This window comes from Gouania willdenowi, chromosome 6, assembly GCF_900634775.1.
Source record: "Gouania willdenowi chromosome 6, fGouWil2.1, whole genome shotgun sequence".
NCBI lineage: Eukaryota > Metazoa > Chordata > Actinopteri > Blenniiformes > Gobiesocidae > Gouania > Gouania willdenowi.
This window is the reverse complement of record NC_041049.1, coordinates 28,794,817-28,817,352: the sequence shown is the minus strand read 5'-3', so window position 1 is coordinate 28,817,352 and position 22,536 is coordinate 28,794,817. Positions and strand designations below refer to the sequence as shown.

At 37.8% G+C, this 22,536-nt stretch overlaps 1 protein-coding gene across 6 annotated transcripts in view; it reads left to right on the top strand.

Moving 5' to 3' along the window:
• scaper (S-phase cyclin A-associated protein in the ER) overlaps window positions 1–22,536 on the top strand; it is an 86,649-nt gene that overhangs the window by 28,237 nt on the left and 35,876 nt on the right. For all 6 annotated transcript variants that reach the window (XM_028449011.1, XM_028449013.1, XM_028449009.1 and 3 more), the window contains 7 exons: window positions 13–155; window positions 2,316–2,397; window positions 2,503–2,655; window positions 5,140–5,247; window positions 12,726–12,862; window positions 18,939–19,004; window positions 19,325–19,451. In XM_028449011.1, the coding sequence (XP_028304812.1) occupies window positions 13–155; window positions 2,316–2,397; window positions 2,503–2,655; window positions 5,140–5,247; window positions 12,726–12,862; window positions 18,939–19,004; window positions 19,325–19,451 (816 nt within the window). The remainder of the gene's footprint in view (window positions 1–12; window positions 156–2,315; window positions 2,398–2,502; window positions 2,656–5,139; window positions 5,248–12,725; window positions 12,863–18,938; window positions 19,005–19,324; window positions 19,452–22,536) is intronic.

The following is a 22,536-nucleotide window of genomic DNA, read 5'->3' as shown; positions in this document are numbered from 1 at the left end:
TTTCCTGTTTAGGAGCGAAAGAGGGTCCTGGAGGCCGAGCGGCAGGCGAGAGTGGAAGAGCTGCTGATGCGGAGGAAGGAGCAGGAAGCTCGTATTGAGCAGCAGAGGCAGGAGAAGGAGAAAGCAAGAGAGGACGCTGCACGGGAAAGAGCCAGGTTTGGATTCATTTTCATTGGATGGGAGCTTTCACAATGTACTTGATCCAAGTTCTTATCATTTTTTATTGTAAATATTGATATTGCAATGTTGTTCATCAATGTAATCCCAGTAAATCACAGCAAGAGTTGTTGATTCAAACTGGATTTATTGCTTTGCTCTGAACAAGAACGCTACCTCGTAATAAATGTCACTGAAAAAGCAAAATTTAAAGAAATTTATACATTTCTCACATAGCTGAAATGTTTTTTTTTCATCAATGTATTATTGTTAATTTTTTGAAACACCAAAAATGATATATCCACATCAGTAGCGACTGAACAGACTCGTAAAAATAACGTAATAACAACCAATAAAATGCCAGTACATTCTCATATTGGGCAGTAGTGATGTAACGGTTAAGGAAGCAGGCTTGTAATTGGAGGGTCACCGGTTCAAATCCAACCCATTACTGTGGGATGTTGATCAAGTCCCTTAACCCTGACTGCTCCTGTTGTACGTTGCTTTGGATTAAAGCGTCTGCTAAATGAAATTGTGTAATTGTAATTGTAATGTATTGGTCATTGCAGAGCCTGTAGTTAAAACTTTAGCTCTAAGTGCATAAAAAACAAATTCCCTTTAATCTTATCGTATACTGAATTAAACACAACCAGAAGATTCCAAACACATGTTATGGGATGGATGTGGGAGCACATTTGTAGATGCAGTTCAATGTTAAAGCCTACACCGAAGAGTTGTTTGCTTTATGTGACTCTAGCCTTTTTGGTGCTCTTGGCGAAACTACTAAATGAGCTCAATTTATTACTCAATTAAGAGAAAACATGTACAGTGATTGTAAAGGGTGTGTTTTACGTTTATTATACCTTTCTAAATTAATATTAAATTTTTTTTTAAAAAGTAGGGGGTGCAATTTGGCACCCCTCCAGCAGATGGCACCTTAGGCGGCCGCTTGTGTTGCCTGTTGGGAAAGCCGGCCCTGGTGACACGGCTTCATTTCACTCGCATTTGTGCACAAAGGTGAAAACCAATGAGCAAACGGTGAAAATGTGTCTCCCCAGTCTACTGGCTCTGAAAGCGGGGCAGAATCTGTTGTTAGTGTCTGTGTGTGTATTTGTATGTGTCCACACTTTTTTTTTGTTTTTTCAGCCCTAGCATGTTAAAACTGAGACTTCAAGAGTGGAGCGATGCGCTCCCGTTTACGTTCGCTTTCATACTGGAGACTTCTGTCCATTTCAGGGTGATGGTGGACACAGAAGCGTGCGTGTGTGCGCCCCACCTCCGCTGTGTACCTGTGAATATGGACTATAAGCAACAGCAGGTTTTGCGATGCCACAGTCAGGAAATATGTGTTTGCTCCTAATGCTAATGCTGATGTAGGCTTCGGGTAGTTCCAGTGTGGTCTGCCTCTGCAGCTTCATCTCCAACTCTCTTGTAGTCGAAACAGCTGCTGTTCACGGACTAAACTTAATGGTTTAGGTCCTGCATGGAAATAGCCACTCCCTCACAGTCACAAGGCTGCGTTTAGGTCCAGAAACGTGGTACCGTTTGATTTTCCGCGAATCTGTATCAGGTAGTACCAAAAGAATTTGATCGGTTTTTAAAACTCACTGATTGGCCCAAAAGGCCAATAATCACTGATCAATAATATATTAAAATTTATTATAAAATCTATATATTCTGTTGTCTATATATGTCCTTATTTAATCATTTTTATATTAAATTCTTATATAAATTCTTTGAGCGCTACAATAGGACTATTATTGTAATTGGCGCTATATAAATAAAATTGAATTGAATAATTATTTGATTGTTTTTGTAATTAAAACACAACTCTGACTTTTTCAAATACTAATCTAGTTTAAATAAAATGCAGTATATAAAAATATCTGAGCTGGTGCAATTTATCTGTAATCTTGGCTCCTCTGTATCTTTAACACAGTGTAACAAACATGATGAAAAACTAATTCTAGAAGAAAAAAAATATCTTTGGGGCCACTAGAAATTTGTCTTATCGAAATAGGGTCACAATCCAAAAAGAAGTGTGGAACTATTATCCTAAGGTTTAAGGGCATATTGTCCCACATATTGACTCATTCTAATAATCCAAAATCTTTCCTGAAGATAATCCTTCTTCATGCTTCTTCTTCCTGTACCATTAGAGACCGAGAAGAGCGCCTGGCTGCTCTTAGTGCAGCGCAGCAGGAGGCCATGGAGGAGCTACAGAAGAAAATTCAGATGAAGGTAAGATCATTCTGTGATCGTCTGATCCGTCTCTTCTGCCCACATGCTGCAGGATTCCCCCTGTTTTCCATATACTCCACATGTGGCCTCTGGTTTCTCCTCCAGCATGATGAGAGCAGCCGTCGACATATGGAGCAAATTGAACAGAGAAAGGAGAAAGCTGCTGAGCTCAGCAGTGGTCGGCATGCCAACACAGACTACGCCCCCAAACTGACGCCATACGAACGCAAGAAACAGTGCTCCCTCTGTGGCGTGGTGGTAAGTGAAGCTTCATCCTCTCATTGAGCTCCATATGCTCTTTTCATGTTTGGACCTTTATCTGATTTCATTTCAGTGAAATTATTTCACTCACTGGTTCCAATGGGCTGTAATCAATCAACTTTAAATGTGTGTGTATCTTTGGTGCTTCCAGTATGGGATAATGACAACATTAAAACATGGCACCATTGCAGATCCTAGTCCTTTGGCAGGGTTGTACATCTATAAATATCTATAGTGATATAGATCTCTAAAGAGGAAATGCTGATCTGAAGGTGATTCTGAGGGTTTTTGGAAAGGGGCAAAGTTAGATGGGGATTTAAACCTATCGATTAAAAGTGTTCCCGTAAACTGAGCAACATATCCACAAGCAGACACATTTATCACTGATTTACAGCTGATTGTATCAACAAACGGGGTGGGGCACCTTGAGTTTTGAAACCAACACAGAAGAGTGAAGAAGCTCATCTATTTAAAATGTTTGATGACTTCAGAGATCATGGATCCCAAGCTATTTATTTTATCACATTAAAGCTCAACTGCCCTCATAATATCACCTTTTCTTCGCAACATGATCTGCTGCTCAGACATGCACCACCCTCTTCAACCTAGGGATATTTAAGGTCTATTTCAAGGCATTTTGAATCAATTCATAGATTATCTTTTAAAGCTGCCAAAGACAATAATTTTTTACGTGATAAAGAGATCGCGTAGGCCTCATAGATCAACAAATCCATTATAATTTACTCACAAACAAATGTAAAAGGTCAGGGTTCTACATTAACTTCCAATGGTCACTTTACAAGTTAGGCTAGTAGGGCAAACAATCTAATTGCTGCATGGAAAGTTAAGATATTTTAAACAAACCTTTTCAGTCCCGTGTATCCCTTTGCATTTTTGTCAAATAATCATCTGTACCCCCTCTTCATATTATAAGTACCCTCTCCATAATTTCATATGCGTTTTCATTTGTGGAAAAGTGGGCTTTCCTAAACCCCTAAATGGCCATGTTTACATGAGAGCTTTAAATCCTCTTTAATTAAGAATGAAAGTTAAATCCTCTTTAAACTGACCCTGTGAACACTTAATTCCAAATGAAAATGTCAGTCCAAATTAGATGGCTGGTTTATTCCGATTTTAATTCCGAATGAAATGTGTCTGGAACATTGGTTCCCTTAGGCTTAATCTACAAATTCAAAATAATGAGTGGAATTTAATTCAACTACTACTTAAGTAAGTAAATACAGTTTCCTTAGTAAAACATAGCTAATTATTGTGTCCAACTGTCAGAAGCGTGATAAAACTGGCCTCTACAGCGTCAAATAATCCTGTTTCAAAATGAATTGAGCAATTTTAATGTTAGTTTTTGGTGAATTTGTAAAAAAAAAGAATCCTAAAAAGTAACTAGAATATTTCCTTATTATTTTTAAATTAAATGTTAAATCTTTTCGAGTACCCCCTGCAATGGGGTACACGTACCCCTGTTTGGGAACCACTAGTCTATACAATATATTCTTAACTATTCATCCCACAATGCAATGCACAAAACCTTTCTGACATTGTCAATAAACAGTGTTTACAGTAGTGATCAAAACAAACTTTTGAGCTGAAATTTCAACCTTTTCACATTTCCCATTTGATCTTTAATTTATTGATCTATGAGGCCTACACTATGTCTTTATTAGATTTTTTTTTTTTGCATTTTTGTTATTGTCTCCAGCAGCCTTAAGTTAGGATTTCAGAAAAGCTATTTTAAAAGCTTGGTGATTGAGCCCAACACTTTTCATAGCTGAGATGTATTGTCGCACACCTCCACATAATGACCAAGTGACAGCATGTTTATTCATACAGTGCTGCCTCAATTTGTCTTGAAGAAAAATGCCCATTTCTCTCGTTCACCTTTTAGCTCAAAACTCCAGGAATCTTCTCAGCAGTCTTTAATAAATCAGAGTGAATTTATAGCCACGCTCACTCTGCTTAGCCTTGATTCATCGTCTCATTCATCACCAATACAATACTCACTTATGTGCTGTTGCACATTAAAAAGACACAATTTTAACAACTCTTATTTTGGAAACACAGGGAGGCCACTTACTTTCATGTGATAATTAAATTAATATTTTTCTTATTGGATCCTATTATTTAACATTTCTATACATTTATCTTTTGAACCTTTTCATTACTAGCTAAAATACATATTGAACAAAAAAAAGGAATGGCAATTTTTTAAATCCCCCAAATTTAGTAAAAATAGTTAATCATTCATGTATGCTTTTATTCAGCGTGAGACTGATGTGTTGGTGATCACTACCTTGGCCTGTGGATCAAACTAAAGTTTGCACTGTGGAAGGTCACGTACTTTTGTTTGCCTCCATGTGGCGTATCATTTCTCCAGAGGATCATTGGAACCCTTTGACTCTTTCCTGCCTCTGTCTCCATTGTGTGAAAAGCAGTGACCTGTGAGTGCTGTGTTTGTTTTTGTAGATCACCTCAGAGGTACACCTGTTCAGTCACACCAAGGGAAAGAGGCACCAACAGGCTGTGAGAGACAGTAGCAGCATCCAGGGACGGGAGCTCTCTGATGAGGAAGTGGTGCGTATCACCTACACTAAGTCTGTTATGCAACAAACTGTAACCAACCTGCTGCTGACTGCTTCATGGAAGTCACAAAAGAGAGGCAAGCAGTGGTCTTTTATAAGGTGGTCAGTATTAGTGTTGATGTGTCTTCTCTATTGAACCACGGCTCAGTTTCTGTCTTTGTGAGATAACCATTGGGCCTTGAAATGTACACAGTTATGGTTCAGTGCTGACATCACCCCCCCCACCACTCCCTCCATGTCCCCCAGGCCTTTTTTAGACATGGCTCTCTTTTCCATGGGAAGGCACCTCGTTAATGCAAGGTAACCTCTCAGCTTGCAATATGAGATTGGCTTTTCAGCAGAGCTCATTGTGAAGCTGACAACTGTTAGTGCTATATGCAGCACCTTTGGCCTCAGAGCTCCTTCACCCCAAGCTTTCTGCAGTTAGGATTAATTGATACTCCCGTCTTCCTCTTCTGTAAATCACTTCCTTTCTAAACGCAGCTCTTTTTTTTTTTTCTTCTTGGCAGTATGATAAACAAGGCAATGGGGAAATGGCACTTGAGTGATAGGACACAACAAATAGTTTGTGTTTGAAAGCTGCTACAGTTACATTTGTGAAGGTGCTTTTATGATGCATTATTTGTTCCTCTGTAATCCATGCAAGTTTACCTGTGTAACACCTCAAAGGACAACTCCAGAGCTTTCCTTTTGTATCTAAAGTAGGGTCTCCAATTTTCTCTTGAAAAATTTCCCAAATTCCATTTAAGGGTTTTTCCCATTTTCATGTCACGTTACACCTTTGTGTTTGGTTTACGTTTCATCCTCTTTCCCTGTTACTAGATGACTTACTGACTGTTAAACCTCCTGAAATCATACCAAACATGCTAGACAGGGTTAAGAGTCAATTACTGTTATTAATTTGACATTTTTTTTACTTTAGATCAGTGGTTTTCAAACTGTTTTGGCTCAAGTACCTCCTCTCTCTTATGTACCCTCTTTTGTCCGACTACGTTTTCCTTAGAAAACTATTTAAAAACAACTTTAGATCATAATGATGGAATGAACAAGTCATAACACACATTTTAAAGAATTTCATTTTGTAAATAAATGGAATGAAACAGTATTTAGTGTAGTGGTTTCCAACTTTTTTTGGATCGTGACCTCATTTTGGATATCAAGATTTTCTGGTGACCCAAAGTCATTTTTTTTTCTAGAATTAGTTTTTAATTATGTTTGAGCCACAATTTATTTTTATTTTTTACTGCATTTTAGTTTAACTGGATTTATATTTCACAAAGTGAAAGTATGTATATGAATAGTTGTTTAACATTGAGTGTTTTTTTTAATGAAAAATAAAAAGAATGACAAAATTTAAAAAAGTTATTAAAATTTTTCAGAAATTTCAGGCTAACCCATTTACATTCCAGGCGACGCCAAGGTTGAAAAACACTGATTTAGGGTTTCCTGAATATATTTATTTCTATAGTTTTTAGCATTTCCGGTCATCTCACGCCTGGGGTGGGACTATGACTGACACTTTATTTGTTCATTTTCCCCTCTCTCTCTCTCTCTCTCTCTCTCTCTCTCTCTCTCTCTCTCTCTCTCTCTCTCTCTCTCTCTCTCTCTCTCTCTCTCTCTCTCTCTCTCTCTCTCTCTCTCTCTCTCTCTCAAATACATCCTGTTCTGCCATTGCGTGCCCGTAGTGGTACACGTACCCCCATTTGATAAAAGCTACTTTAAATTTTTAAATGGTGAACATGTTAGATATCATGCCTATGGACAATTCCTTGGCGTTCTCCCCATAGGTTCTCATTTCAATTAGAGATGTCCCAATCCGATATCAGTCCGATATCAAATTTCCCATTTTCCGATTATGATTTTTTTTTCCCCAATTAATTTTTTAATTATTTTATTCAGTTGTAGAACACTGTAGATATTATGTTGATGTTTAAAATGTATGTAAATAATTGGTTAATAATAAGTGGGTCAGTTTTTCTCATACCTACTGTTGCTGACTATTCTCTGTTTGAGTAACATCACTTGATTAAGCCTTTTTTAACATTCCACACTACAAAATAAGTAATTATTTTTTTATTCAACAAAAAAAAAGGTAATAAAAGTATGTATGATATTGGATCAATATTGGTATCGGCTGATACGCAAGGCTGCAATATCGGTATCATATCGGAAATGAGAAAGTTGTATTGGGACATCCCTAATCTCCATCATTGTTTCCAGGTGTCTCCAGTTAAAGCAATCACATGTTCATTTCAGATCAATGAATAGAAGGAAACGGTTTGTAATATTGTCCATAAAAAAGGCAAGGAAGAAAGAAAGAAAATAAAATGTAAAATAAAAGTGTGACAGTGGCAATTTGAATACATAGTCTTTTTTGTAATAATAATTATATTAATTAATCCTACCACATTATTAGTACATGTGGCGTAAATTGTAACTGAGTCCAAACTTCAAGTGCAATATAATGTTTCACCTTCCTGGGGCGCTGCACTTATTCTAGGTTCAGTAGAGCGTAGGAGGAAAAGAGCTTAATATTTTGTGCCTTTATCTTCAGGGCCACACACAATTACGCTGCAATTGGCCCCCGGGCCACCTGTTGCCCTTGTTTGGAGTAACTTATCTTATAGTCCTCTTATCTTTTACTGAGCAACACTTTGCTTATTCGAAAAATGGAAGCTCGCCACTGGAGCAATTTCTGCAGAGAAGACAATTGATGCAATATTGACTTGTATACAGTGTCTGAAAAACATTTAGATTGATGATGACTTTGGTTTTTGAGTTAAAAAAAAAACATGCTTAACAAAACTAATTTATGCCATTATAAGTTAAGGAAGCCCAAAGGCAGTTCACATGACCTACATGAAGAAAGCTTACACTGAATGAGTAACGTTAGCAAACTTTCAGCTTCCATTATTTTTCAGCTTGTGATTGTGTCCACTGTGGATTTGCGACAGATGATGTTTAGGATAAGTTGAAAGGATTCCATTAAGTAAGTGGTCAGTGCACTGGATAGCCTCTCAGTTAGATTAGTGAGCAGCTGCATCTCTGGTGAGGGATGACTCCGGTCATGACTCATGACTGACCTGTAATATCAGTGAGTAGAGGGCATTCAACACAGCACGGACCGTTTCAAAGAGACAGTCATCACAGCTGTATTCTTCTCCTGAAAACAAAACGTGTTCATTTGAAATGTATTTATTTACAAGGACAGTGCATATTAAAATAACAGCTCAACTGTAGAATATGCAGGAGTTAGCCAAAAGGCTAGTTTTTTCTGTAGTCCTAGGCCAGATATACAATAGGCACCCTGGAAATAGATAAAGCGAGTTGATTATCACATGGCATGACATTACATTTGCTGCAGCAGCAGAAATAAGACACCAAAGCAAACAAGCAAAAAAGAGTTTGCGACAGAACTAAAGTGGGAATGTAGCTGGAGTCAACAGGACATAAGCAGCAGTTCATGAAACAACTAGAATCAGTAATAAAAGACATAGTCAATAACATTATTCAGTTATAATACAAGGCTTAAAAAGGAGAGTGAACATTCAAATGCAGCAGTATTGAAATTAGATAAGAAGAACATACAAGACGACACAAGAAAGCGGAGGCGAGAGTTCAGTGCTGGTTTCATGGGTGATGCTTCTGAGTTTCAGTCAACCATTTCACCTTTTGAAGAAGAAATAAAAAATATAAATAAAAAATTAAGACATAACAAATGAAGGAATACTCACAGTAATTATCATGTTTTTTTTTTGTTATTGGTAAGCTTAGATGTGTATTTATTTAATTTAAAGAGAAATATTTTCCTAAGAGCCCCACACAAAATGCAGGCCAATTATTAAATTATGAATATGTATATTTTAAGTAAACCAATCTTTCAGAAAAAACAAAACATGCAAACTGACGAAAAAAAAAAATACACAAATTGTACTTCAAATAGACACAAGATAACTATTGAAATACAAAAAAAGGTAAGGTATATGTAGAAAATTAGGGCCCTATAAAATCTGTTTCATTTTTTTCCAAAATCCGTGTTTTCCACTTTAATTTTTTTAGAAATACGGATCATTTTTTTTCAGAAAATATAATTTTTTAACTACTGTGACGAAACGAAATAAATACTAATAAATAAATAAAAAACCCATAATGAAACAAAAATGTACATCAAAAATAAAGTAAAAAATCCTTTTTAATTATTTATATGTCATATAAATATGTATGAGAGCAGCGTTAATATCACCATATTTCCACACAGGGATCAATGGTTTACTAAGTCTGAGTAGCTTTATTGTTTAAGTTTTGATCAACTTAATTTAAATGAACCTAATTTAAATGATCCTGATGACATCATTACAGACCGTAATGATTAAACAAAAATAAATGGACACGGAAACATCTGTTATTTCACCACTAGGGGTCAGACTATTTGACAGTATCAGTTATCATTAACCTACGGTGTTTCAGACTCTACATTGACGATGATCTCGTCCACAACAACAGAACAACTTTATCCACAGATCATCTGTATCTCTGATGAGATGTTGTTCAAATGCTCTGAGCAGGTGAAGATGATTAAAGCTGCTCACATTTTTACGGAGCAATGCAGCGATACACAAGAAACGGACAGAGTTTTACAGGCACAGCAAAGTTAAATGGGCACTGGTGGCTCCGTATTTAGGAGTCAGTGATGATGATTTACATAGTTTTTTGGCAGTTTAGACGGTGTTTGGGTTGGTAGCATTTCCCGCGGGAAAAAAACTTAAGTTCGTGGCGTAGCTGGGCTGCGTAACTCATTAGGGCAGTATGCTAAATGGGCGGGGCATGTTACCAGGGCTCCTCCCGCCGGACCCTAATGCGCAGACTCTGGCTCCAAATGACATCAAATTTGCCAGATGGAAGCGCCCCTAAGCGCTGTATTTTTGCTTCAATGACTTTGAATGGAAACAGCTACAGTGCACGCCTGCGATACCCGATCCATGACGCGATATATCGTATCGATATTTTGGCACACTACTAATACAAAACTACTTTAAAAATACACAAAAAAGACTCCTTTAAAAAACACACAAATTAACTTAAAAACACACAAAATGAGAGAAGAAAATAAGAATACCATAACAGAAATACAAAAAAATATAGAAAAATACACAAAATAACAATTATTAATACACAAAAATGACTCGGACGCAAAATCAAAACAAAAATACATGAATTGCCTAAAAAAACTGATAAAACAGCAAAAGCACAAACAAATGACAGGAGGAAAAATGACAGGTGACAGACTGTGGTTTTGTGGCACAGCCAGGCCTAATTCTAGCCGTTATTATTACAGCTCATCTCGGTGTCCAATCCTATTGAGACAGCAGGTGCAGGAACAGCACTGACCAAAGGCTATGACATCTCACACACAGGTTATCCTCACCGCTGAATAGGAGTTCTTTATCTGAGGTCATCCAATCCTCTGAAGGTGCTCAGTGACAGCGTAATTGTGTTACTGGGTTTGTTGCAACTGCATCACTCTGTTCAAATGGGGTTGCGTTTCCCTCTTTACCTGGACCTATCAAAGTTATCTGACAAGGCCGATGGCAGACAGACCTGCAGGCCTGTGGTTTGTGTTTGCAGGCAGGTGGCTTCAAAAGAGCCACAGTACGTGAGATAATTACAGGATTTAATAGGATTACACACAAGTGTTGAGTTGGATACACCTCCACTTCCTGCATGTAAAACTTATGATTTCCCTTTCACTAAGATTTTGTTCATTTACCATGATTTGAATAACTTTTCATAGAGGAAAAATACAACTCTTAAAGGGCCCATGTTATGCTAAATCAACTTTTCTGTGCTTTAAACATCATAAAGTGCTATTTGGGCATCATACACATGCCCGAAGTGTTTTTTTCATTGATTCCCTCAATCGTTAGTTAGAGGGTGATTTACTCCTAAACCTCAAATACTATGTTTTTGGGGTTCTTAGAACAAATGGAGATGGGTGAAAAATAGCATGATATGGGTCCTTTAATGATTCAACCATAAAAACACGACTGCCAACAAGGAAAAGAACAGCACTGATTCCTCTTTTACATGGCACCCGGTTTTTGTTTGGATACATTCAAGAAATATTCTGAGTTCCCTCTGATTCATAACAAAAGCCCTCTAGTTATATATCGTAGAACAGACATGGACAACTTTTATCATGTTGGGGCCACCAAAATGTGATTGTATCCAATCTGAGGGTCACATTATCAATGTCAGCATTAGAAATAATGAACAATCTGAGTATTATTATTGTCATTACCTCCACCAAGGAGATAAAAAATAATCCCTAGCTCATCATGGAAGAAATTTCAAAAATTCATATCTTTGTTCGTGATTGTCCAATCACATGAAATTAGACTCAGCGATAAACTAGTGGGATTCCCATGCATTTGGACCTACTGTATCGTACTGGGGAGAGACATTTGTTCCGTAACACTTTACATGAAGTTTCATACATAAGGCTGACATAACGCTGTTATCTGTCATTAGCATGATTAAGGTGTCATGAAGGCTGTCATTAAGTCTCGTTTGCTAAATTATGACACCTTTGGAGCTATGTTGGCATTTTTTGGGTTAGTTGGAGGGATCTAGTGGGGCTTGGTAGGGTTAGGGGGTAGGGTAACGAACAACATTTAATGACAGCCTTCATGACACCTTATTCCGGCTAATGACATGTCATGTCATAATGATGACAGTGTAATGTCAGCCTCATGTACAGTATAAAAGTTCAAGTAAAGTGTCAGCATTTCTTCTAAGTGTAAATGATCATTGAATGCTGATCCACATAACTGCCAATATCCGGCAAAGAGGAGATTTGGAGCTTGGCTGAGTTTTCACTGAAGGCTTTTGTTTTTTGTGTTTTTGGTGTCATTTTGTGTATTTTTATTGTTTATTTTATTTATTTATTTGACAGGGACATTACACAATAAATGTATTACACAGACCAGAGATAGCTACAAGCTAAGTCCTTGGAAAGAAGCAAAGTGCAAGCACAGCAAGGTGACAGCAGGTAACCGTGTGCAGGCAGTTCATCCAGTGGTTGTCGTTTGTGTTTTCTTAGTATAATTTTGTATATTTATTTTGAGGGCCACACAAATTAGACAAAGGGCCACCAGTTGCCCATATCTGTCTGATACATTAGCTGGATAAAGATGCACACCATTGCAGGTTTTTTTTTCCTTCCATAAAGACCTACCAATACTTCAGCGTGCATGTGTGTTTTCTTCGATGTTTTATTTACACTTTAATTTAGTGTATTTGTGATTTTTTTTTAATGGGGTTTTAAAAATGTTCTTCAAATAGCCACTCCTTCTATATTGACACTCATTTGTTTAGCTTGAGTCAGTTGATTTGCACATTACCAGTGATTAACCAATCTTTTTTTAGCTGATTGTTCATTACTAATCAGCTCATTTGTACTCTGTTTTTCAGGAGCATCTGTCTTTGAAAAAGTACATAGTGGATATTCTGACAGACGGTTCAGTTTCCTCTGAGAGTGTAAAAGATGGAGAAGAGCGGCAGAAGGCGCGGAAAAAGGCAAAGAAGCTCCGTGCCAGGATGAACTCCAGGTAATGCACCTCTTTGTTGTTTTTTGTTTTAAGGCTTATCACCAATGAACACAGAGGACAAAACTTTATACAAGCTGTCTACAACGCTACAGGGAGGATTGCTCTCAATTTATAGAAAGTAGTGATCCTAGGGATTAGATTGTTGGGCAACTCAATGTTGGATAACAATAACTTGAAGGATATACATATAAAAGTAAATTAAAATTAAATATGAACCCCTTCAACCTAATTTGCCTTGAACGGTGGTTAGACAAAACGTGAACGTTAGGAAGGAACATATGAACATTGGACAAAATGTATATAGTGTATCACTACTTCAAAATCAATTATTTAATACATCTTTTCTATTATTATATGCACCGTTGTTCTCAGCTCTTTCAATATCAATAATAAAGGCACATTTGGCAACAGCTTTTTTCTTTAAAACCTAGACTAGGACCCTTCCCAAATTTTTTTTCAAAGTTTACCCATATCCTCGTCACGTAAACATATTTCCCTGAAATTCTACCAAACATGATAAATAGGGTTAATAGAGTATTACTGTTATTGATTTTACTTTTTAATTTCATTAAATTTTTATCATTATTTTATTTATTTTATTCCTTACATTTAAACACAGAATAGTTACGTTAACATCACACAGGATTATGTCACAAAGAGCGACAATAGCCACACTACTACCCTCCTCACCCAGCTGTTAAATGGTAAAAATCCCATGGAAATGTGATGGTTCATAAAACATGATTTGTGAAACCTTTAATTACCAACAACCAGTGAATCACTCTGTTTTGTGGGAAATCCCACACAGCTGTGTGATTGTAGAAGCTGATGTGTCACCAGGTAAATTGATCACCAGTTCAGCTAAACCTGTCTGTACCATTGCCTTTTCACATTTCAATGAAGTCATAATAATCACAACACATTACAAACACACTTATGATGAACCTCTGCATTCATTTTTAGTCACTGGATAACATGATCACTACTCAAACTTTAACACGCAGTGCAAGATTTTCAATGGGATTTTCGGCAGAATTGGACATATTTGTCCATTTGTCACATTTTGCAGAAATCCAATCACCCATTCTTTTGTTAAAAGAAAAAAGTGTGTAAATGTGTGATATTGTCCCAAAACATGCATGTGAGGCATTTCTGTAACATATTGGGGCCCAATTTTAAATAAAAAGAGAGGGGGAGAAGAAACATGTCAGATTGTTTTTTGTGTCAGAACATGAAAAAAATATTCTGTCCATTTTCCTGCGATTACGGAAAATCAGAGTGTACTGCTCAGCATAATCACCTCAGTCTCTGATTTGATTATGAAGCAATGTGTTAGAATTTTAAAAGCAGAACACTGTAATAGCAACAATATGTTGCTGTTGTTTCACTCAATATATTCATTTCATTTATTTTTACAATATTTTGATTGCATTTTCAAGCAATCAGCAAACACAGCAACTAGAGGTCGACTGATATATCGGGCGATATATGGACTTTTTTCAAAATCGGCCTTTTTTTTATATATCCATGACCAGCTCTTCCTACGGAAGGATAAGAAACACTTTATTATAGGGAGGATATAAAAACAGAGGGCAGTGTTACACCTAAGTGAGGGGGAAGGGAACAGGGAGGAGAGACTCAAGGTAGGAAATAGAGAGGGTGAGGAAGAGTTGATTATTTTATAGTGAGAGTGAGATGTGATGTTATAGTTGTGCATATGGTGACAAGTGTGAAGCTTAGGTATAATGGTAGTGACTGTGAACAGAGGAAAGGAGTGAGTGGTTATAACTAATACAGGTATTTAGTTTAAACTGACTACTTGCTTATTTCACATTGTATATTGTTGTCATGCTTTACTGCTACTTACCCGTCCTGTACTTTTTGTTTTACTTGGTTGTGTACGGGTATAATTAAAGTTTAATAAATGTGAAGAGATTTATTGGTCTATTTAATTTAATTTCTAATATATACATGTACATCATATGAGTGTTTCAATTGTCTTTCATAATCAATGTGCTTTAAAAAAAAGTATATCGGCTTCCAAAATCAGCTGAAAAAAGATTTCGCCATCGGCTGAATTTTTTTTTTTTTTTTTAATCGGTATCTGCATCGGCCTTTGAAAATCACATACCGGTCGACCTCTACCAGCAACTACACAACAGCTCCCATACAGCATAATATACCATCATTCAGGTTCAAACCTACGTCAGTCCTTGATAATACGTATATAGTCTATCAGACAAACATCCTAGTACAGAGATAAAAGAGTTGCAGACCAAAAACCGATTAGCCTGACTTTGGGAATCCCTGCAAACGAGTCGATGATAGTGGATGTATTATTATTTTAGCCTAAAGCTGCTCATTATAAACTCTACTTCATTTAGCTTTAATTAAGCTATCTTAATGATATCTTGTGGTAGCCCACCTTTTTAGCTTGATAACTGTGATCTAAATGTATCTGGTAAATCTTGTGTGCATTTTTGAGCCTCTAACTGGTTGTCATGATTGGCCTGTTGTACAGTGTATAATTTAAAATAGGTAGAGTATAACTGCAGGCTGTAACAGATACGTTGGTGCAAAGCCTCCAAGTCAGAGCAACGCCTTTTGGCTCTCTGAGGTTTATGGAGAAAGTGGCAACAGGCTTTGCCTCTGTTCACCATCACTCACACACCAGCCCCGTGGAGACCAGCACTCTGAGTCTGCAGGCCCTCAAAGGTCATAAATAACACAAAGCCCCAGTAGACATAAAGGTGAGCCGCCTCACTGCTGTGTGGAAATGAAGCATTTTATTAGAAAGCCCGATGGTGTCCGTAAAGCGTGAGTGGCTCTCACAGGACTTCCCACAAGGCCAGCACACTGCCTCGTGGTGTCATAAAGCAGTGGAAGCACTGAGGTTTAAACGGCATGTGTGTTCTCCTAAACAAACTCTGGTGGAAATAAAATGGCTGATCAGTTTTGTCATGTTTGGCAGTGAAGCTGCTAAACCAAACCCTTCTGCCACAAGCTGTTGCGCCTCTTGGGAGTTTGTCATTTGCTGAGCAAGAAAAGGTTTGAGCAGATTTGTGCACATGTGCAGAGACTTCTGTATCGCATTTATAAAAATAGTGACTGAGCACAGCCTCACAATGTATTTGGATTCTCTGACACTTCACTCTCAAATTTAGTTTTGTAATTTAACTTTCCATGGCCTGCTTCATTGTGAGCATCTGATTTTCCATTTCAAAATTCTCCCCAATTCTGTTTCAGATTTTCCTTTTTATTGTCTTACTTTAAACAGATGTCATTAAAGCTTACTAAAGTTCCCGAAACTGTGCCAAACCTGCTTAATATTACAGTTAAATATTGTCATTAATAACATATTTACACAAATGGGGTCCCTCCAATGCCCTTGGCCAGTTCTCCTCTTCTTGTCTCCCATGTTATTTGTGATTATTCTTCCATGTTCTCTTTCAATGGGATGATACTGAAATTTTTTGTAAAGCACAGTGTGGTTTCTACCTGTGAAAAGCGCTCTATAAATAAAGATTACTTACTTACTTACATCAGATATATAGTAAAACAAGTACGAACTGAGATGACTGGAGATTTTGCGTGAAATTTAATGTCCAGCCATTTGCCAAATTTGCTAAAGCGAGACATTAGACCACTTGTTTTACAGTGACAAATATGGTAGAAATGTGTGATATTGTCAGTGAGGGTTTAGTCCGTGTCATGAAGCTTTTTTTGTTTCAGAAGGTGAAGTCTGTCATAAAGCCTTATATCACCTCATATTACGGCCTTCATGTATTAATCTTACATGAAAACAGGTGCAGACAGCACCTTTCCAGGAATTAACCCGACTAAAACATGCAGTAAATGGGCTTTAATTATGTAGGGGAAAAACACCAAATCTGGCAACCCCAGTCACCCCAGGCCTACTGCTGGAGGCATCAGACTGCAGCACCAGCAGCTCTACCCCAACGATTAATACGGCATGTCCGTATGATCACTGAACAGAAGGTCAGTGATGATCCGGGTGGAAAAAACGTTATGTTCTTGTGTAAACTTGCCCACAAGTTTCAAAACTTAACTGTGCACGTCAACAACATCCACAACAAACCATAAAACTGCAGCCATTCAGTCCAAAGGTAAAAATTGAGCTTGAATGGTCTTTTTAATGAGAAATCATTAAAACAAAAACCGAACAGCAGTCCTAAAGGTGCAATATATTTCCAAACCCTGAAACAATTCACATCAAATTCCATTTCAGTCCAGACCAGCCGGGTGCTTTAGTTCAATGTGGGGAAATGATAGGATTATAATGAATAGCACACAGAAGCATATTTTTAAAAAAGAGAGAAATAAAAAAAGAACTATGAAGTAGTTAATTTTTTAAACCGAAGTAGTTCATTTTAAAATGTGTGTACTGAACTTTGAACTACCTCATGTAGAAATGGGCTTTCCCAACTCTGATTGTATATGATCTCATGGCAACATTATCAACATTCATGTCAGCATTTAGAATAATGACCAAACCAGAGCATTATCTTTGTTTTTTTTTGTATATTCTTTTGTTGTTTTGTGTTTTTATTCTCATTTTGCTAATTGTTTTTCTCTTATTTAGTTTGTTTGTTATTTTGTGTATTTTCTGTCATTTGTGTGTGCTTTGGATTGGTTAGAACATTTTTTTGTCTCTCATTTTGTGTATTTTTGTTGTTCTTCTTTTTGTATATTTTTGTATATTTTTCAGTCGTTTGTTTTGTGTATATTGTGGTCATCTTGTGTATTTTTCTTTGTAATTTTAATTTTGTGCATTTACTTCTTAGGGTGCACATGTTATAGTTGCCTAGGTCTGCTGTACAGTATGTAAATGTGTATTATCCTGCTTCATGACTTTATCACTTTCTGTTCTGTTTGCTAGTGATTGTAGCAACTAATCAGTTATATCTTCCAGGAAACACTGGATTATATCAGTGTAGACTTTGCAAGTGGGAAACGTCTCCATCAAACTCTGATCAATAGTTACTTATCATGTCTGGGTATGCTTGAATGATAGATCCAGCAAAGATTTCTGGATTCATTAGCCCTCTAATCATGACCTTTTAGAAGAGACATGATCACAACAATGGTCCAGTTGGATCTGACCTTGTGGGGCAGAACTTGAACCACTTTGTTGAAATATTCAGAAATACAACTTGTAATAAGTTTGAACAGTTTTTCCTGCATTTATTCTCTCCTGATCTGTTGGGCTGTAGTCAACCACGGAAATGGTTGGTCGACTAAGACTATGGCACACGTAGCGATTAGTCGACCAAAAAAAAACCACAAAAAAATGGAGCTTGAATGAATGAATGAGCTGGTGCAGAGGAGGACAAGGAAAAAGAAAAAGAGAGACAAATATATTTTGTTTTGGCGTTTTGTGGTGCCGATTTGCTTTTAAACACAGACCATTTATGATATGAACCTTATTAGAGCTTTGACCAGAACCCGACAAAGCAAAACTGAAACCTACAGGTTCGACTGACATTAGGTATTTATTTCAGGGCCTGACCTGAAAGCGGCAATTAGAACCTATTTTTTCATCACAAAAATGACATATTTACGTTTGTTTTAGTGATAAGCCTGCTTTTATTAATAAACAACTGTTAATTTCAACATCAGATCAGCGCACAAGGAAACAAATGCACGTCAAACACAGGTGCGCAGTGTGCGCCGCGCCGCCAGAGACATATTTACATCATCCACCTATCAAATATAAGAATAAATTATGTTTTTGTACAGGAAAAGCATTGATTCAATAGTGGATGTTTGTGCTTCAAGCCTGTCTTATTTTTTTATTTTTTTGCAGCCAGCACAGCTGTTGCTGGACATAGAACCATGTATAGAATCACCTATATAAGTGCATTGCATTTTTTTTTTTAAACGGTATTGAAACTGATACCATTGCTGGTCGACCAATGAAAATCTTGGTCCACGGCATCGACCAATTAGTCGACTAAACGACCAAAGTTGGCAGCTCTCCTGATCTGGTATTTATTTTTAAACTGGTAGGCTAGAAGATTCAAACTTTTATTTCTTTTCGTCTTCTCTCTACAAGGGCAAAGGAATACGAGGCATCAATGGAGGCGAGGAACCAAGTCCCTGACTCTCCATACAAGGCCAAGTGAGTTTACACTATTGATTAAATTGAAGGATGGTTTAGCAGACCCATTTCTTTTTTGATTGTTTCTTTGATAAGTTTGAACATTTGATTATCAAAATCTATTTTTTTTTTTTACCCTTTGTTTTATTAACTCAAGGCTAATTTCTACATTTTCCAACACCTTTACCAAAGTTGGAAGAAAGACTGGAAAGTGTAATTATAAACTAGAAAATACCTTTCTGTTCACTCGGTAGAGGTGCCAGCTCTTCTAATGGTGCTGAGATTAGGAGCTGGTGTTTGAAATGGATTTATAGTTGGTGGATGGGTTTCCTAATGTTCAGGTTGCAGCGGTTGGTGAAAGACCTGCTGAAGCAGCTGCAGGGCCAAGACGGCGGGCAGTGGGCCAACAACAAGGCATCTGGTTTAGACAGAACTCTTGGAGAGATCGCTCGAATCGTGGAGAAACAGGTAAAGCAACAAAAATGACACGGATTCCAAAAAAGTGTTTTCTTACCCTGTACCATGCAGCCTTTTGCACCACAACCCATTCTTTTCTTTATTGTAACGTTAACAGTTGCACATTGCCACTTTATTTCCCCCCGGGTACACATTATTTTAATCTGTTACTCATATTCTGTTTCTTTGCTGTTGACTGAGCGCGGCGCTGCGGTGCACAGGTCATGCCAGCCCTTTGGCATGTCCCTCCAATGATGGCTTCCATTTTCACCGCAGCAGCTTCTCCACCCAACGCAAAGTATCATTTTCTCCAAACTAGCTCGCCTTTGGTTATTGGCTAACGAAGACCAGATTAACAATGTTTTCACTGTGCACATGGTACCAATAGAGGGGCTTCCTCGCTCTAGAACAAGCATTGTCTTATGTCGACAGTACTCATAGGACTCAGATGTCACTGGTTTAGACAATAGTAAATTTGATTTTTAGATAAAATGCCTTTCAAGCACATGGCCTAATTTAACAAAAACATGTCATTTAGACGAGCAGAAAAAAAAAAGACTTTGGTCGTTTTGCAGTTTTACACCCTTCGGTATTTTCAGTGGAAAGCTGAACTCCAAGTCTAATGTCTTTGTTGTATCATTTCTGACTAGTTGCAAAACTTGCATCAATTCCAGTCAAAGCAATGGAATTAAAACCCCTGCCAACGTGTTTATGATGAGGATAATATACAGCCCACTTCCTGTAACGAGGCATAAATTCCCTGCCATGCTGTGGTCAAAGGCAACATATCAGCCCCCCGTGCATGATCGCGGGTGTGAGCATGGAGGGATTATGGTGTCCCATCAGTGATGAGGGGACGGCTGTGGGGGCCATTACCAAATTTCCCCAGAGAGGCACAGAACGAGGCGCTGCTGGTGGGTGGCACATCGTCCTGTAAGGAGAGAGGTGGCTACCAGTGTGATGGGAGTAGCTCTCAAGCTGTTACTACAAGACTGCCCCGCCCCTCAGCTCTGCATGCTCCCAGTGGGAGGTCAAAGGTCAGTGGGTCACAGGAGATGAGCTCCATTCACAAGTGCTGTTGCTGCTAAGAGGCTGATGGAGGCTGTGTCTGGGCCCTGCTGCGGTTTAACCAGCACACTATCTCCTCAACTTCACCTTCACAGTCTTCTTAAGAGAATCTTCACAGAGCCGTGTTGACCAATGGGAAGCTCGGGGATCACGTCCCACTCTAATTCTTTGACAAACTCAAATAAATATAGTCTCCATCGGCATGGCTGTCTGGCCTGTGAGTCACTCAGAGCTGGAGCCGTTTAAATTATTTGACCTAACAAGCATCTCTCATGTCATTGGCTCACCTACAGATTTGTTTTTCTCCCCCGTATCTGATTCAGTCTCTACTTTCTCTGCTAATTCCTTTGACAACACCCGACCCTGCGTCCCACTCTGCTTGTGGGTCTCACCCCTAACGCCCACCCCCAGAAAACCCCCGGCCTCCTCAGCTTTCTCTGCTACGTCTCGTCTCTGACCCCCGTGTGTTTCTCCCTCTGTGCTTTCTAATGGTTTATTTTATGTCGACTTTTTTTTCTAACTTTGGGTGATTCAATTGTGCAGTTTTCCCAATGAGCTGCTGTTTTCTCTTACTGCTCCTTTAAGAGCTCTAGGCTGATATTTTTACCAAGGTGCACATATGCTCCTAAAGTAAAATATAATATAATTTATTAATATTTATTCATAGACACAAACAAATAAATAGCACATGATGTGTTTACATTTAGATTTTTAATTTCTTTTCTCTGTGAATTAAACACAACGGATATCAGTCGTCACATTGTTTTGTGTGTCTATCATTTGGCTCGTGCTTGTCAAGTGTCACTGAAGGATTTAGAGAAGAGAGTAGCCTATATAGCCAATAATATTAAATGTGTAAACTGATCAGTTTTCGGCAGCGAATAATCAATTTTTGTTTATCACATATTTATAAAATATGCATTTTTTTTCTATAACACATCTGTGAGGATTGGTTGTTACCTGCACTGCAGTAAACATGTTTCTTTCAGTGTCAATTCATCATTGAGGAGATTCTAAGATTACAAGTACAATTTATTTATTTTAGGATTTTTTTTTTTTTTTTTTGCAAAAACTTAAACAACCATGCACTTATTCTCTGTTTGATATTCTCAAACTTTGCGCTGAAGACCTTTAAAATGTGATGGAAACATTCTATACCTTGTTAAGTTGTGAATCTGAGCTGCTTTCTGTTAAAAGATTCAAAAGGCAATTTGTCATTTTGCAAATTGACATTTTCATGCAAAGTAGTAAAAAACAATAAAGCCCTAAAGTATCCCAACTTTTGCTGCGATATTTTTGAAAAAGCTGCCACACAATCCTGAGTCCCAGGCTGCAACAATCACACAAATTGGCTGCGAAATCTTGTAGAGACTGATTTATTCTATCAGCCCACACGTAGATACTGTGGTTGTTGTTTTTTCTGTGAAGCAATGCATGAATAGGCCACCTAAAGACAGTACGTCAGGTAGCTTTGACTTAATCTCTTACAACGGATACGTCTGTCAACAAAGCCAAAAGAAGCTAACAAGCTCAGAGACATGAGACAGCCAGGAATGGACAGGTCCCAGTTCCCCCCCCTTTAATACCATTTGATAAGCTGCTATGAAAGAGTTGCCTTCTCTCGTTTAACCCCCGAGCTTTTAGGTTGCTGTGTTGATGGGAGGGTTAAGAGAGGGGTTAACCCATGCTTAGTAGTTGAGACTAAATTGATTAGTCATGGAAACTGAAAGGATGTCACAACAAACTATTTTACACAAACTGCTTTGACTCTTGAGAATGTCATGGAGACATTTCCCGTGAATTTGAAAGGAAAGGATCTTTTGTCGTGTTGAGTCTAACTAAGGATTGTTCAGTGCCTTGGTTGAGCGGTTACCTCCAACACAGGGCAGTAATGACAGATGAAGAGCTTATCTGTAATTTGGTAAAGCGTCTCTTCTCAATGTGTTTGGACTTGTTGGCAACATCCCATCTGTGGAACAAAGAAATGTTGAAGTAGCTGGATTTTCATGCCGTCACATCGCTGATGAGA